We start from the raw sequence: 14,492 nt of genomic DNA on the forward strand, positions 1-14,492 counted from the left end.
CCCTGTCACCAAGGAAACAGCAGGGAGGTCTCATTCCTCACAGCTCCGCATATCTAAACTCTGGTCGCCTTTGTCCAGTGAGCTAAATTCTTCATGTGCACACCACTAAATCAACTGTCTTCTATTCAGAACTTTATCCATTATTCTACCTTTGAAAAACTGATGTATCACAATTTCTTCTCTTGGGAATGGCCTTTTTCCAGACCTGTCACTATTCTTGAATGCACCAGACATTTTTGGTCCCTGGGAGCAAATAGAAAAATTGTCTGTTTAGCCCTTGGAGTGTGTGCAGTATAAGTGCAGGTCAATTTTAAAGCAGGCAACAGAGCATTCATAATGGGTTTCCCTTTTAAAAGCACAGTAGACCAAAAATAAACCTGACAAAGGGCAGCTGTAGAGTTTTAACATGTGGAAAACTCCACAGGCAGCAGTTATGTAACTGGAAAGAAAAGAAACATAATAAATATTTCACACCGTTAGATGAACTTCCAACTCTGACACGTGAAAAGCAAAGAACACAAAACACACCTTAACTCTCCAAAGAGCACAAAGCTTACGCTGAGAAGGGGCCAAGGCTCTTGCTAAAATCGGAGCCCTGCCTTGCAGCGTGAGTCCTCATTGCTTTTTTTTTTTTTCTTCTTTTTTTTCCCCTCTCGTGTCCAAGGCGGAGCCGGCCGATCCCATCTCCCGGCAGCGCCCCCGCCCCCCCGCAGCTTCGCCCGTTGGACAGAAATTTTCCAAAAATCTCCACCCCTAGGCTGAAAACCCGAAAAGTTTTGTGCCGAGGAGAGGGAAGAAAGGAGTTGGAGCGAGGCGGGCGGAGTTGCCCTCCACCGCCGCCTCCCCCCCCACCCCGCCCGAGCGCCCGCCGCCCGCGCCTCCCGCCCCCCCGGCTCCTCACCCCGGGGACAGCTGGCATCCCCCGCGCCGGACCAGACACAAAGCCGATCAATCCCGGCGGCGCGGGGGCGGGGGGACGCCCGCCGGGGCTTCCCTTCCGCTCCTCGCCTCCTCCTGCCCCCTCATTAGGACCCAGCCCACACCTCGCCCGGCATCCACGGCCCTCCCGCTCCCACCCTCCACCCCACAAAAGGAACAGCCCAGACCCCTCCACCCCCAAGTCCCCCGCCAAGCCAGACCTGCCCCTAGGCGGCCGGCTGAGAAGGCGCCCCCGGCAGGGGGAAACTGACATCCATTGGGGTCCGCCCACCGCTCCCCTGGTCTCCCCGGAGCCGGCCTCTCCTCTCCTGCCCCAGAAGTTCAGCCCCCGCCCGGCCCCCCCACCCCCCCAGCCCGGGCCGTCCCGCGCTCCGGCCGCTGGGACCCTCGGCTTCCGAGGCGCAGCCAGCTCGGACCCCGAGAAGATGGCGAGGAGGAGCCGCCACCGCCTCCTCCTGCTGCTGCTGCGCTACCTGGTGGTCGCCCTGGGCTGTAAGTTGCTGGGGTACCTCCACCCTTCCGCCCGCGCGTGCTGGGACCGTTCCCCCCACCCGGACCTCCAGCCCCGGGACGCGGCGCGCGCCGACGGCTGTCTCTGGCGCCCCGGGCTGCGCGCGTGTGCCGCGGGGGCCGTCTGGCTTGGCGCCCGGGCGAGCGGGAATCGGGGTGCGGGCCGGCGCGGGGGCGGCGGGGGGAGGGCGGGCATCCGCGGTCGATAGCCTCCGATTTTGTCAGTTCTGGCTCAAGAACATTAAGAGTCCACACCAGCAGGCTTCTTGCAAAGTTGGGGTAAGTTTTCAGAGACCCAGGGACGCGAACAGAACGCACAACTCAAGCACTACTTCTAAGATGCTAAGATCTCAAGATGGCATCACAGGGAGGCAGGCGCTGGCCACACTCCTCAGGACCAGAGAAGGGGGGAGGGTCAGAGTTTTTCTCGGGTTTCCGAGGCTCCCGACCGCACGGGTGCGACGCAGTGCACTTGTGGGGCAGCGGATGAGGGGAATTCGCGACTGCTGAGCCAGAATTCCTTTTATCCTCTCCACCTGCACTTCTACATTCGGTTAGGGAAGTCTGGTCTGGGGATTCCAGCCAGCTGCTGTGTCCTCAGGGGACTTCCAGCGGAATGATTGTTAGAAAGACTCAGAAGCTGAATGAACGAGTAGCGGGGGGACGTCCCAAAGCCAATTTCACGGGGTGGTTCTAAACAGGATTTGCACGGATTCTGAGCTCATGAGATTTAAAATCCTGGGAACGCTTCCTATTATTTTGTTTTCTTCGCCTTAACTTTTTAGGAAAATGGACGAAATTGCAATAGATCTGAAGCACTTATAAGCAAACCTCCTTTTACTTTGTTTTATTTTTTTTCCTCTTTTTTTTTTTTTTTTTTAACAGAATGGGTTATTGTTGCTATTCAAGTTCTGGTAATATAATATTTAAAATAACCCGCCAGGGGCGCCTGGGTGGCGCAGTCGGTTAAGCGTCCGACTTCAGTCAGGTCACGATCTCGCGGTCCGTGGGTTCGAGCCCCGCGTCGGGCTCTGGGCTGATGGCTCAGAGCCTGGAGCCTGTTTCCGATTCTGTGTCTCCCTCTCTCTCTGCCCCTCCCCCGTTCATGCTCTGTCTCTCTCTGTCCCAAAAATAAATAAACGTTGAAAAAAAAAATTTAAAATAACCCGCCAGATAAGTGTCTAATACCATAATACAGTGACTTTTTTCTCACGCTCTTACTGCCAAAGTGAGTATTCCTGAACTCGACGTGACGTGAGCTTTGTTCCTGGGGGAGGAAGGCACAAGTTGTCTCAGGGAACGGGGTGCGCTGACCTATATTATAGAAAATCAAACCGGGGAGGCAAGGCTTCACAATAAAACCATTATGCAATTTTGAAATATCAATTGGAATCAGGTTGAACACACAAAAGAAATGCAGTGATGAAGAAAGGCAGCAAAGACACACAGTGGGGCAACTGTAACAAAACTGCTGGGAAAGATACATATTTTGTTGATGGTCCTAAATTTCAAATTAAAACAAGACTGACTTTAAGAATTGTCACTAATTGAAAACAGACCAAATGGTTTTACTCTGCTCCTTCTTATTCAGTGATCAAATGGGCGGAATAACCTCTTCTTCAGGCTTTGATTAAATCTAACCATTGGCTCTTCTAACCCCGACTCCAGTGGAGGAATAATTTGGGTGTGTGGGGGGATCTTTTCCATATCGTTCCTAGGATGCCTAAAAGTCTGGCATTGCAAGAATGTTTTCATTTCTTTCATTCTTTCATTTCATTTCATTTCATTTCATTTCATTTCATTTGTCAATAACAAAATTAACTTTGTTATTTTATAACAGTAGATTTAAACAAATATTGTGAAGATAGTACGGAGATTTCCCATACATACCACACCCACTTTCTCCTTTTATTAATATTTTACATTAGTCTGTTACGTTTGTCATAATTAATGAAACAATTTTGACACATGATCATTAACTAAAGTCCACACTTTATTCATATTTCTTTCATTCTTATCTAATGTCCTTTTTTATTGCAGGATCTCATGCAGGATACCATATTACACTTAGTAGTCATGTCTCCTTAGGCTCTTGGCTGTGATAATTCCTCAGACTTACCTTTTTTTAACCTTGTCACGTCGGAGGAGTACTGGTGAAGTACTTTGTAGGATGGCCCTTAGTGGGTATTTTTCTGATGTTTTCTCATGATTTCTATACCAGTATGGGCTTGTGAATATTTATTTTATACTTTGGATTACAGTCTAATATGATTGTATTTATTTTAGTGCTAACATTCTTCCAGCTTTGGCCATTGGGAGTTCTTCCAGTGGTTTCTGTATCCTTGGACATAACCCTCTCGTTGTATAAATGTATATGTGCATTTTTGTTTGTTTTTAGTGCCTCCTCACTTTCTGGCAACACAAAATGCTTCATGCTGATCGTGTGTATTTCCTGCTCTAGTCCTAGGATGAGCCATTTCTCTCAGGAGCCCTGGTTCCTTTTAGTGGAGAACAGTTAGAAACCAACGTGCTGTCAGTGTTCTTGAAAAACAAGAGTCTTCTTCAGGGCCAGGTTTCACTCCACAATCCTGTTTGTGGTTTATCCATTCAGGTTTCATGTCCAGATCCCAAAACTGGGTATTACAGACTATGTATATATCAGCCACTGTTCTAGGGACTTTCTTGAATATTCTTTTTTTAAGTTCTCAAAAATGCACAAGACTGAACATATCTTCAACTTACAGATAATGACCCCCAAGGCTCAGGAAAGCTCACTTACGGAGGGGATTTGAGGATCTGAGGATTTGTTCCATAGATTATTGGACTTCTCTCTTTCTTTTTGAATCCAAGCACTGAACCCTTTCCGCTGTCTTCATTCAGGAAAAGACTTTGTGGATTTCTTATGCTCTAATTATATACTCATCTTCTTAATATCCACCCCAAATATAACTGTACCACCCTTTTATCCTTGATCCTATTATATATATAATATCACACTTATACCATTCTTTCATTTCTATTTGCCCGTATTTTCATCTCTTTCTTAGTAGTCTAGAAGATTTTTGTGGTTGCTGCTGTTATTTAAACTATGATTTCAGTGTACCTGTTGATATATGGACATTTATTTGTGTGTTTAGTGGAACTGTATTTTTCTTTACCATTAAAATGGGAACTCCACGAGGGGAAGAATTTCTTCATGTTTGACCACTGTGTATGTGCAATGCTGAGCACAGTGCCTGGCTAATAGTAAGTGTAAATAGATACCTGTTGACCAGCTCTGAAGAGAATGAGGTGGAATAAATGAAAGAAATGTATGGGTGGAATTAATGATTCTGATACACATCACGAAGCCCTAATTCTAAGTAGGTGACGTCTCCGATTTCTCTGAGGCGACATCTAAGCCAAGGAGTCAAATGTGAATGAGGGCAATGTGCTGTTCTTAACACTACATGGCTGGTAGCAGTCGGTCCTCAAATCTGGACTGGAACCAAAGCCAGGCCACTTGGCCTGTGAGTCTGTAATCTCTCATCAACTGATGAGGACTGTGGAGCCGAGAGAAATCTGGATCTTCTGCAAAATCACAAGGTTCTGCCCCAGGGGTGGGACTTACCCAAAACAGCACACCAGGGATCCAGTGCCAGGAAAATCCTGCCCTCTGTAAACATCGTTAAGAACAAAGCACAATCCATTTGTGGGGGGAGAACTGGCTCCATCCAGGCATGGTCTTAATTGTTTGATGAACGTAAAGGTCAAACTGGGCTTGCTGGTCGACCTGATGACCGGTTTAAGACTCAGACACAAGGGGTGCCTGGGTGGCGCAGTCGGTTGAGCGTCCGACTTCAGCCAGGTCACGATCTCGCGGTCTGGGAGTTCGAGCCCCGCGTCAGGCTCTGGGCTGATGGCTCGGAGCCTGGAGCCTGTTTCTGATTCTGTGTCTCCCTCTCTCTCTGCCCCTCCCCCATTCATGCTCTGTCTCTCTCTGTCCCAAAAATAAATAAATAAACGTTGAAAAAAAAAATTAAAAAAAAAAAAAAAAGACTCAGACACAAATGGCATTCAAAAATAAGTCTAAAACAAAGAGTTAGCGGAAAGAGAACAGTGAGTTCCCCTTGGCTGAGAGCACTCCTTTCTCTTTCCCCCGGAGCAGCTTAATGAGAGGAGCCTGTGAATTTGCGTATGTTTGCTCTACCCATTTTCTATCACTTTGGTTTCGTCCTGCTGGCCTCGCTGGCAGAGAAGATGTTTTGAACTATGCAAGCTAGCGCTGCTCTGTTTGTCGAAGTCGGACCAGAAGATCTCTGTAAAGGCCATTATTTAAAATAACCTTTTCATCGCATAGCACTGCTGACTCAGTACTCCTGTGTTGCCAGATTGATGCTTTGAGGAAGATAAAGTCGAGGAGGGGCAAAGGGGGCCAGGATGTAGGTCAAGTGCTTACTTTGGCAAAAGCAGAGAAAGAAAACTTAAAACCAGGTACTGTTTTCTTGGGAGGGGTTACTCTTAACATGACTGGGACTCAGAAAAACAACCCAACTGTGTTAGTTTCCCATTGCTGCAGAAACAAATTACCACAGATTTAATACAACACGGACTTATTACCTTAAAGTTCTGGACACCAGAAGTCTGAAATAGGTGTCACGTGGTGAAAATCACATTACGCTTGGGGTGCCTAGGTGGCTCAGTCGGTTAAGCATCAGTCCAACTGCAGCTCAGGTTATGACCGCACAGGTCATGAGTTCGAGCCCCGCGTTGGGCTCTGTGCTGACGGCTCGGAGCCTGGAGCCTGCTTCGGATTCTGTGTCTCCCTCTCTCCCCCCACCCCCTAGTCACACTCCGTTTCTCTCTCTCTCTCTCAAAAATAAACAAACACTAAAAAAAGAAAAAAAAAGTAAAATCAAAGTACGCAAAGGGCAGCTATCTTCTAGAGGTTCTAGGGGAGAATCAGCTTCCAAGGTGTTTTTCCAGCTTCTAGAGGCCACCGCCTCATCGTCCCATTCCTTCAGCCTCAAAGCCAGCGGTGCCAGGCTGCCACCAATCTGGTTCTGTCTCTTAGCCTCCCTCTTCCACTTAGAAGGACCCTCATAATTACGCTGGGCCCACCTAGGTAATCCAGGATAATCTATCCATCCCAAAGTTAGCTGGTTAGCAACTTTAATTCCTTCCATCTACAATCTTAAATCCTATTTACCATGTAAAATAACACATGTATAGGTTCCTGAGATTAGGATGTAGACATCTCTGGGAGACCATCGCACCAACAAAAATTACGAAGTGCACAGAAGCAGTGCAATCAGCGCTGTAGCCAAGAATGTTCTAGATCCCATGGGACAACTGTAACTTTTACCTTTATTATTTTTTAAATGGTTCTAATGTTTATTTATTTTTGAGAGAGAGAGAGAGTGCAAGTGGGGGAGGGGTAGAGAGAGAGGGAGACAAATAATCCGAAGCAGGCTCCAGGCTCTGAGCTGTCAGCACAGAGCCCGACGTGGGGCTCGAACTCACAGACCTTGAGATCATGACCAGAGCCAAAGTGGGACGCTTAACCCACTGAGCCACCCAGGATCCCCTGTAACAGTTACCTTTAAATTATAATTCATCGTGATATAGAATTGTGTTTTTTGAGTCATATTTCAGATCACGTATTGTAGCAGTAATGACCATGCACTCTGAGGCTGAGCTCTACGTTCAGTTACTAACTAACTTTATGACCTTGTACAAGTTATTTGATTTCTGTGTGTGTCACTTTACCCATCTGTACTGGCGATAATCCCAGTAATAGACTTATGTCCTAGAGGCGTAGGGAGAAAGAAACGTGTACACACGTATAGCACACGTTAGAAAAATGGTCCTGTTAGTATTGACAACATTTGGAGACAGTGGAGTTAAACATTCATGTTATTGTTTATAATGGATTTCCCGTATATATGAGAGTCCTGTCTAATAGGACTGTATATCTGTGTATCTATCTCCATGAAAAGAACATGCTAGGCAAGTCAAAGTGGGGGTGGAGACCACTTCAGATACGGAGGGAACGATGTTGCCCAGAGGTACTTGGGCAAGAGCAAGCAGGAATGGAAGAAGTCCCTTATGGCCAGAACATGGAGGAGACGAGAGGGCAAAAGGCAGCACCCAGGTGGTAGAGGGCCTTATGGGACAGATTTAGAATGTTTGAATTTATCCTCAAAACTAGGAGAAGCCCATTGAAGGTTTTTAATCACTGAATATCAGTTAGATTTGCATTTCAAAGAGAACATATTGGATGGAGTAATGAGAATGGGCAGGGTGGATGGATGGGAAGTTGAAGTGAGGAGCCCAGTGAGATGTTAGTAGAGTGGTCCAGGCTATCACTTCCTAAGTATTTCCTTGATATGGCTTATTGAAATCTATACATGCATATATATATATATATATATATATATATAATTTATTTATTTTTGAGAGACAGAGACAAGTGGGGGAGGAGCAGAGAGAGAGGGAGACACAGAATCCGAAACATGCTCCAGGCTCTGAGCCATCAGCAAAGAGCCCGATGTGGGGCTCGAACTCACGAACCATGAGATCATGACCTGAGTTGAAGTCGGACGCTCAACCGACTGAGCCACCCAGGCGCCCCTATATGTGCACATATATAATTAGACATTTACATTCGCCCACGTGGGAAATCAAATAGCTAGGTCCTGGTTAAGGAGATTATAGGGAACACGTTACACTGCTTTCTGGCCCTGCTGAAAACAGCTGACCAGTATCTAGTCAATGATATATAGAAGTCAGGTCTTACCTGTACTCATGAATTCCTTAGACTGTGTTATCTATGGAATATCTTATCTTGTTCTCCACCCTGCTTTCGGCATCTGCTCTTTTGTAGTCTTGGGAAGCACACACTTCCCATACGTTCTTTCGGGCACGTAGCCACTGACATATTACGCAATGTCTTCCCTTTGATGTATGCCTCATAAATATGGGAGCTTGAGAGCAGCTTGGGGAGACTTCTCTTAGCCTCCCTCTCACCTCTCTTGACTTGCATGGAGTCTTGAGTAATTCTTTCTGCTGCCCTCGGCTTTGCTGGACAAAGCCAAAAGCCGAACCCACACACCCACAGAAAATTGTTTTACATCTGAGATGTAGTTAATTGAATTTAATCAGGGATTTGAGAAAAAATTGTTCATTGGTTTTTAAGGAATTTTTAAAAATTGTGTGTGCTGCAAATGCTTCTAAGTTTCTGTTCAGCCCCTAACATCTAAGCATGAAACAGTAGCTTTGGGGGCTACTCTTTATCATTTTTCAGTATTATTCTCTTTCCCACCCCTGGGTTTGTCTTCCTTCAGTATCGTCTTACGTATTTCCTATGTTGCCATCCTTAGACAGGTGACTGGATTGCATTTGATAGGGAGAGGAGTAGCCTTCTGTGTTAGTAAGTATGTGAGGGTGTGCACGTATGAGTCGGAGACACAGAAAGAGAGAGGTAGGGGTGGGGAGAGAGAGGGGGAGAGAATGTGTGTGCTCACATGAATGCCTGGTAACAGGACCACAAAATCCTACTCTTGGGACCTTTAGGCCGGTGAGTGGATGGGAAATGTTCTGTAGTTTGAATTCTTCCTACATTTTCTGAACAGAGAAGCAAAGAGCTCCTGCACCTGGTCCCATGAAGGTGTTTCAAGAGCTACCCTCTTAGCTCTGCATGGTCTTGGGTCAAAGCCCTGAGCAGGAAGCCTTGTGATCTTACCAGATAGGAGTTTTAGTGCTTAACTGAAAACTTTTGCCTTTCTCTCTTTCTTTCTTATGTCAACGGCATCAAGGTTTTATTTGTTTCATTAGATTTTCTGTTCTGTTTCAGTTTTCAACATTTTTTACAGGGACGGTTTGGGACTGAGTTGTTTTTATAATGGCAAAGAGTGAAAAAGCCTGACCTGGGCTTACTCCATTATTCTGGGTGTTTCTAGTTCACTCACTCTCATTTTGTCAAAACAGTCACTTGTTTTTGGTTTTTAGTTTTAGCTTTGCCCACACTCTAAAAACTTGCTAAATACATTATTATGGCCATAATCAAAGACAAAAATAGATCACTGTTGAATGCATTTACTTACACGTTTCATTAAAAACAGTGTATGTATATGGTAAGCTCAAACAGTACAGAAAGGTTATAAGGTGAAAAATAACTCTCCAGCCCCCCACCCCTGGCCTTCTATTCCACTCCTCACAGATAACCCACTCTTAAGTTTTGGGCATATAGTTTCAGAAAACTTGGGGGAAAAATATAGTTCTAGCATATATGAGCATACCTGTATAGTTTCTTTAAAAATAAAGACTCAAAATTTAGGGGTACTTGGGTGGCTCAGTCCAGTTAAGCCTCTGACTTTGACACAGGTCATGGCCTCATGGTTTGTGGGTTCGTGCTCCACGTTGGGCTCTGTACTGACAGCTCGGAGCCTGGAGCCTGCTTCGGATCCTGTGTCTCCCTCTCTCTCTGCGCCTCCCCCACCCATGCTGTGTTCTGTCTCTCAAAAATAAATAAATGTTAAAAAAATTTAATAAAAAAATAAAGATAAATAAAAATTTACTGTGCTTCTTGTTCTGTCCTTCCAACAAACCAAATCATATTATGTATGATATTCTGTGACTTCCTGCAAAGCTTTATTTTTACTAGTAATGAAGCCACAACCCAAAGCAACTTGTCACAAACAGGACTCGTGACAGCATCTCGCAGAGGCCTTTAAAATCCTTAAGGTATATATATAAAAAAAAAAAAAAATCCTTAAGGTAAAATACAGCAAACCAACAAAAGTAAATAGTGAAACAAAGTGAATAGAACAAAACAGAGGGAGATAAATTCCCAGACCAGTGACGAAACCTAGGAAGGGAAAAATTCCAACTCAGATGCAATGAAAAAGTCCAAAGAAAAGTGTAAAGGCCAACGCCCAGAGAAAACCAACACCAGCACCAGCTAAGACTTACAGACAAGTGCAAACTGGTGCTATTTTTAAAGGAGACCAAAGAAGAAGTAATGACCGCAAATAAAAAGGGAACACGTTGAACTACTGGGAAAGTGCTAAATTTGAAAAGGCAGAATTGTGCTCATGTTTTAAAAAAGGCTCAAGAGGCACTTTCAAATAGGAATGGATTCTAATCAGAAGTCAGAACTCCCACAATAGCATGAATAGTAACTTGAGTGTCTGTCCAATAATCTAAACACGCAGTTGGCTATGTCTTAAAAGATAGGATAAAAATTCTACATAAGCTGATTGGAGCCATGGATTGTTGCCCTTTGGCTGCGTGCAATACTTTTGGTCCCAGAACAAGTCAGGTGCTTTTGTGTCCTGTGTGTGTAAGGGAGTGAACTATGCCATTTTAGATACAGTGTTTCTCCTTCCCAGCCATCTTCTCTGCTCTTCTGTTGTCATTGTTGAAATTTTCTCCATGTGCCAAATTCAACTCCTCCCTGAAGGTCTAAGCCCCTTCTTCGTTCTCTTAACCCTCCTTAATTCCCCATTCCCGGTGATATTAGTGTGTTCCTGGTTCTCTTATGGTACTTACTGGGCTGTACCCTTACCATGTTTACATGTGCTGCTCTCTGGATTGTGAGTTTCTTAAGGCCAGAGAGAACACATCTTTGTGTCTCTAGCACCTAGAATCGTGCCTGACACCTAATGGTTCTCTAGTAATTAGTTGAATGTAAGTCAGTAACCTCAAGTGTAATGTTTATTTGTTTCTTACCTTCCTAAAATTACATTTAACAATTTTTAAAAAAATTTTTTTGAGAGAGCGAGTGCAAGCAGGAGAGACAGGCAGAGAGAGAGAGAGAGAGAGAGAATCTTAAGCAAGCTCCACACTCCGCTTGGAGCCTGACACAGGACTCAGTCTCATGACCATGAGATCATGATCTGAGCTGAAACGAAGAGTTTGACGCTTAGCAGACTGAGCCACCAAGGTGCCCCTAGAATAACATTTTAATAACAAAAGTTGCAGGACATATGTAAAATGAATATTTCCTAATGAATGCATAATTTTACTGAGAGAACTCCCTCCTCCCCTGTTAATATGGTTTCCCTAGAGTTTAGAGTTACAAGGTAATATACAGACTGGTCTGCCTTAGGGAGTTTTAAGACATTTTACTGATGGCCTGATGCCTCCTTGTATTGTAAGAAGAAAAAAAAAAACCCATATAAGCTCCTCTTGGATTAGTAAGCATTGATAAAAGCTCAGATGAATAAAAAAATACCTCCTCACAAGTTGGCTGAGATAAAACACAATATAGGATATTAGAGAGTGGTAAAAGTACTCTCTGGGATAAGGGTCCAGTTTTCCCCTCACAGTCCAATCCCTTTGTCACAATTGATATCATAGCAACCCATGTCCCACAGTAGGTAAAAGTTTGATAAAAGAGTGGGGGGGCCTTATAAAGTTATCTTTATTTCCAAACCAAAGATGACTTTCCTAGGCATTCTTCTCCAGTAACCATATCTTCTTGTGGGATTTTGACACCTGCTCATTAGCAGGGAAAAAATTTTTTTTCTGGATCCAGATGACTCATCAAGAAGGTCCAAGGGTATCGTCTCATTGCAAATGCTAGGATTTGATGCATCCTAAGAAATTCAGCTCTTTGCGCTACTCACCCCCATAAAATCTAATGAGCATGTTGAAATGTTTGAACAACACTGCTTGGAACACTGGCCCTCCAGACTTTTTTTTTTATTCCATGCCCTGCTTCTCTTAAAAAGAGCATGTGCCCCAACATACATTTTTAGTAATGGATTATATACATGTATTTCTGTATCAATATACTAATTATAAAACATATGTAAAGTAAAAAAACAAATGAGATAACGAAAAATAAGTAGTAATGTCTTGGGGCAGAAATGAGGTGGTAATGGCCCCATATTACAGCCCTTGCTTGATATGATAAAACCTGTATCATTAAAACTCTGTGAGACTGGTACTGAATAGACTCACAGACTAATAGAACAGAATATAAGTTGGCCCAAGTTCATTGGAAATTTAGTATAGATGTGAGACCTATCTTTCTATTTATGTATGTAAAATACTAGCATCTCAAACTATAGAGAATGCTTAACAAATATCATTATGATTGGGTAGCCATTTGAGGCAAAATGGATCTGATCCTGACACTGTGCATGAAGATAAACTCCGAATGGATCAAAGATCTAAATGTAAGTGAGTAATAAACTCACCACCCCCCCCAAAAAAAACCAAAAAGCATGGGTACATTTTTCTATAAAATATATATCAAAAGAGCATCTGCATGAAAAAAAAATAACATACACAAGTCAAAAGACAAATGACTGATTAAAAAAAGATGTCTGCAATTTAAATCTCAACCAAACAGTATTGTCACTGACGTACTAACAAGCCCTAAATATGGAAAGAAAATAAAAATATAAAGAACAAAATAGAAAAATGGTGCACATACAACACAAACCCCAGAGAGTTCCCAGAAGAAAAATTGTAATAGTTCTTCAAATAGAACGCTGCCCTCAACATCACTTAAATGCAAATTAAATTGTCACAGAGATAACGTCTCTTTGCTGCCAGATTAGCAAAAACACAGAACTCATCTGCATACTCTACTATTGAAGCTGTGTGCAAACAGGCACTCGCTGCTGATGGGCTGTGTAGTGATTAATCTACTATGGAGAGGAATTCAGCAATATGTACAAAAATTACATGTCTACTCTGACTCATCAACCCCACTACTGGGAGGCTATGGAAGGACCAGTCTGTTATCACCTGAAACTACTGACTAATCTTAACATCATTGAAAGTAGGACATTCAAACATTGTATGATACAACAGGAGGCACATAGCGTTCCCCATGTAGTGTTTATGCTCATCCCTCAAAAAAAAAAAAAAAAGAATAATTGACCTTTATTTGGATCAAGTCTCTAACCAAGCTAACATCTCTTTATAGGAAGGTAGATACACAAATTAAAGATATGGATAAACTTAGAAAGTGGGTGGTTCTATAGAATAACTGACCAGCTTTCCATGACAAGTCAATGTCATGGAAGGAAAAAATAAAGGCAGAAGGGAGAAAAGGGCAGGTTAACTCTAGATTAAAAACAAGATGAGACAAAGAGCCCAGGAGGGAAGTGTAATACTGAAATGCGGATCCCAATTCAAGCAAGATATTAGGGGAATTTGACTAAGGTGAGGTATTAGATTATATTAAGGAATGAATTATAATTTGTTATTTAATGTTATCATAGCTATATGTCTTTAATTTGTATCGATACTACTAAAATAATAAAGAAAAGTGATTGATATGTGTGATTTGCTTTAAAACTCTCAACAACTAAAAGGATAGATGAAGTAAATGTGGCAGTCTTTACAACTGTTGAATCAAAATTAGGAATATATGGAGTTTATCGTTCTGTTCGCTCCACTTTTGTGTATATTTGCAAATTTGTTGTAGGGGTGCCTGGGTGGCTCAGTTGGTAAAGCGTGAGATTCTTGATCTCAGGGTTGTGAGATCAAGCCCCATGTTAGGTGTATAGATTACTTAAATAAATCTTGAAGAGTGCCTGGGTGGCTCGGTTCGTTAAGCATCTGACTCTTGATTTCAGCTCGGGTCATGATCTCAACAGTTCGTGAGTTCAAGCCCCGGGTTGAGCTCTGTACTGACAGTGCAAAGCCTGCTTGGGATTCTCTCTCTCCCTCGTTCTCTGCCCCTCACGTGTGTTCTCTCTACTCACACCCTCACGTGTGCTCTCTCTGAAAAAAAATAAACTTAAAAAAAAAAAAGAAAATTTGTCATACTAAAAAAACTAAACCCATAAAAACAGAAAAAAGAGTGTGATAAATATATAAAAAATCCAATATTTATTTTCTTCACCTGGGTTTTGTTGGACAATCCACCTTAAAGTCTACTGGTTTAATCAAAGAATAAATAGACCAGAGTCTACTTGAAATATCTGAAATATATGCTCTCTTAAGCTCTATACCTTAGCCAGTCAGTATAAGAAACCCAAATTCTGTCTGAATAGCCCCCTCTTTAGTTAGTCTATTTCACACAAACAGAAAAATAAAAT

The 14,492-nt window shown here is 43.2% G+C and overlaps 1 protein-coding gene across 3 annotated transcripts in view; it reads left to right on the forward strand.

Annotated features, from left to right (window-relative positions):
* Positions 1 to 882: 882 nt before the first annotated feature.
* Positions 883 to 14,492, forward strand: part of JAM2 (junctional adhesion molecule 2) — a 63,111-nt gene continuing 49,501 nt past the window's right edge. Inside the window, exon 1 of one of the 3 annotated variants that reach the window (XM_086675777.1) lies at positions 883 to 1,431. In XM_086675777.1, coding sequence (XP_086531903.1) covers positions 1,365 to 1,431 — 67 coding nt within the window. In that variant the 5' untranslated portion in view covers positions 883 to 1,364. The remainder of the gene's footprint in view (positions 1,432 to 14,492) is intronic. The other 2 variants (XR_015240395.1, XM_086675778.1) reach the window with 2 other exon arrangements.

This window comes from Puma concolor, chromosome C2, assembly GCF_028749965.1.
Source record: "Puma concolor isolate L17-30 chromosome C2, mPumCon1.1.hap2, whole genome shotgun sequence".
NCBI classification, from domain to species: Eukaryota; Metazoa; Chordata; class Mammalia; order Carnivora; family Felidae; genus Puma; species Puma concolor.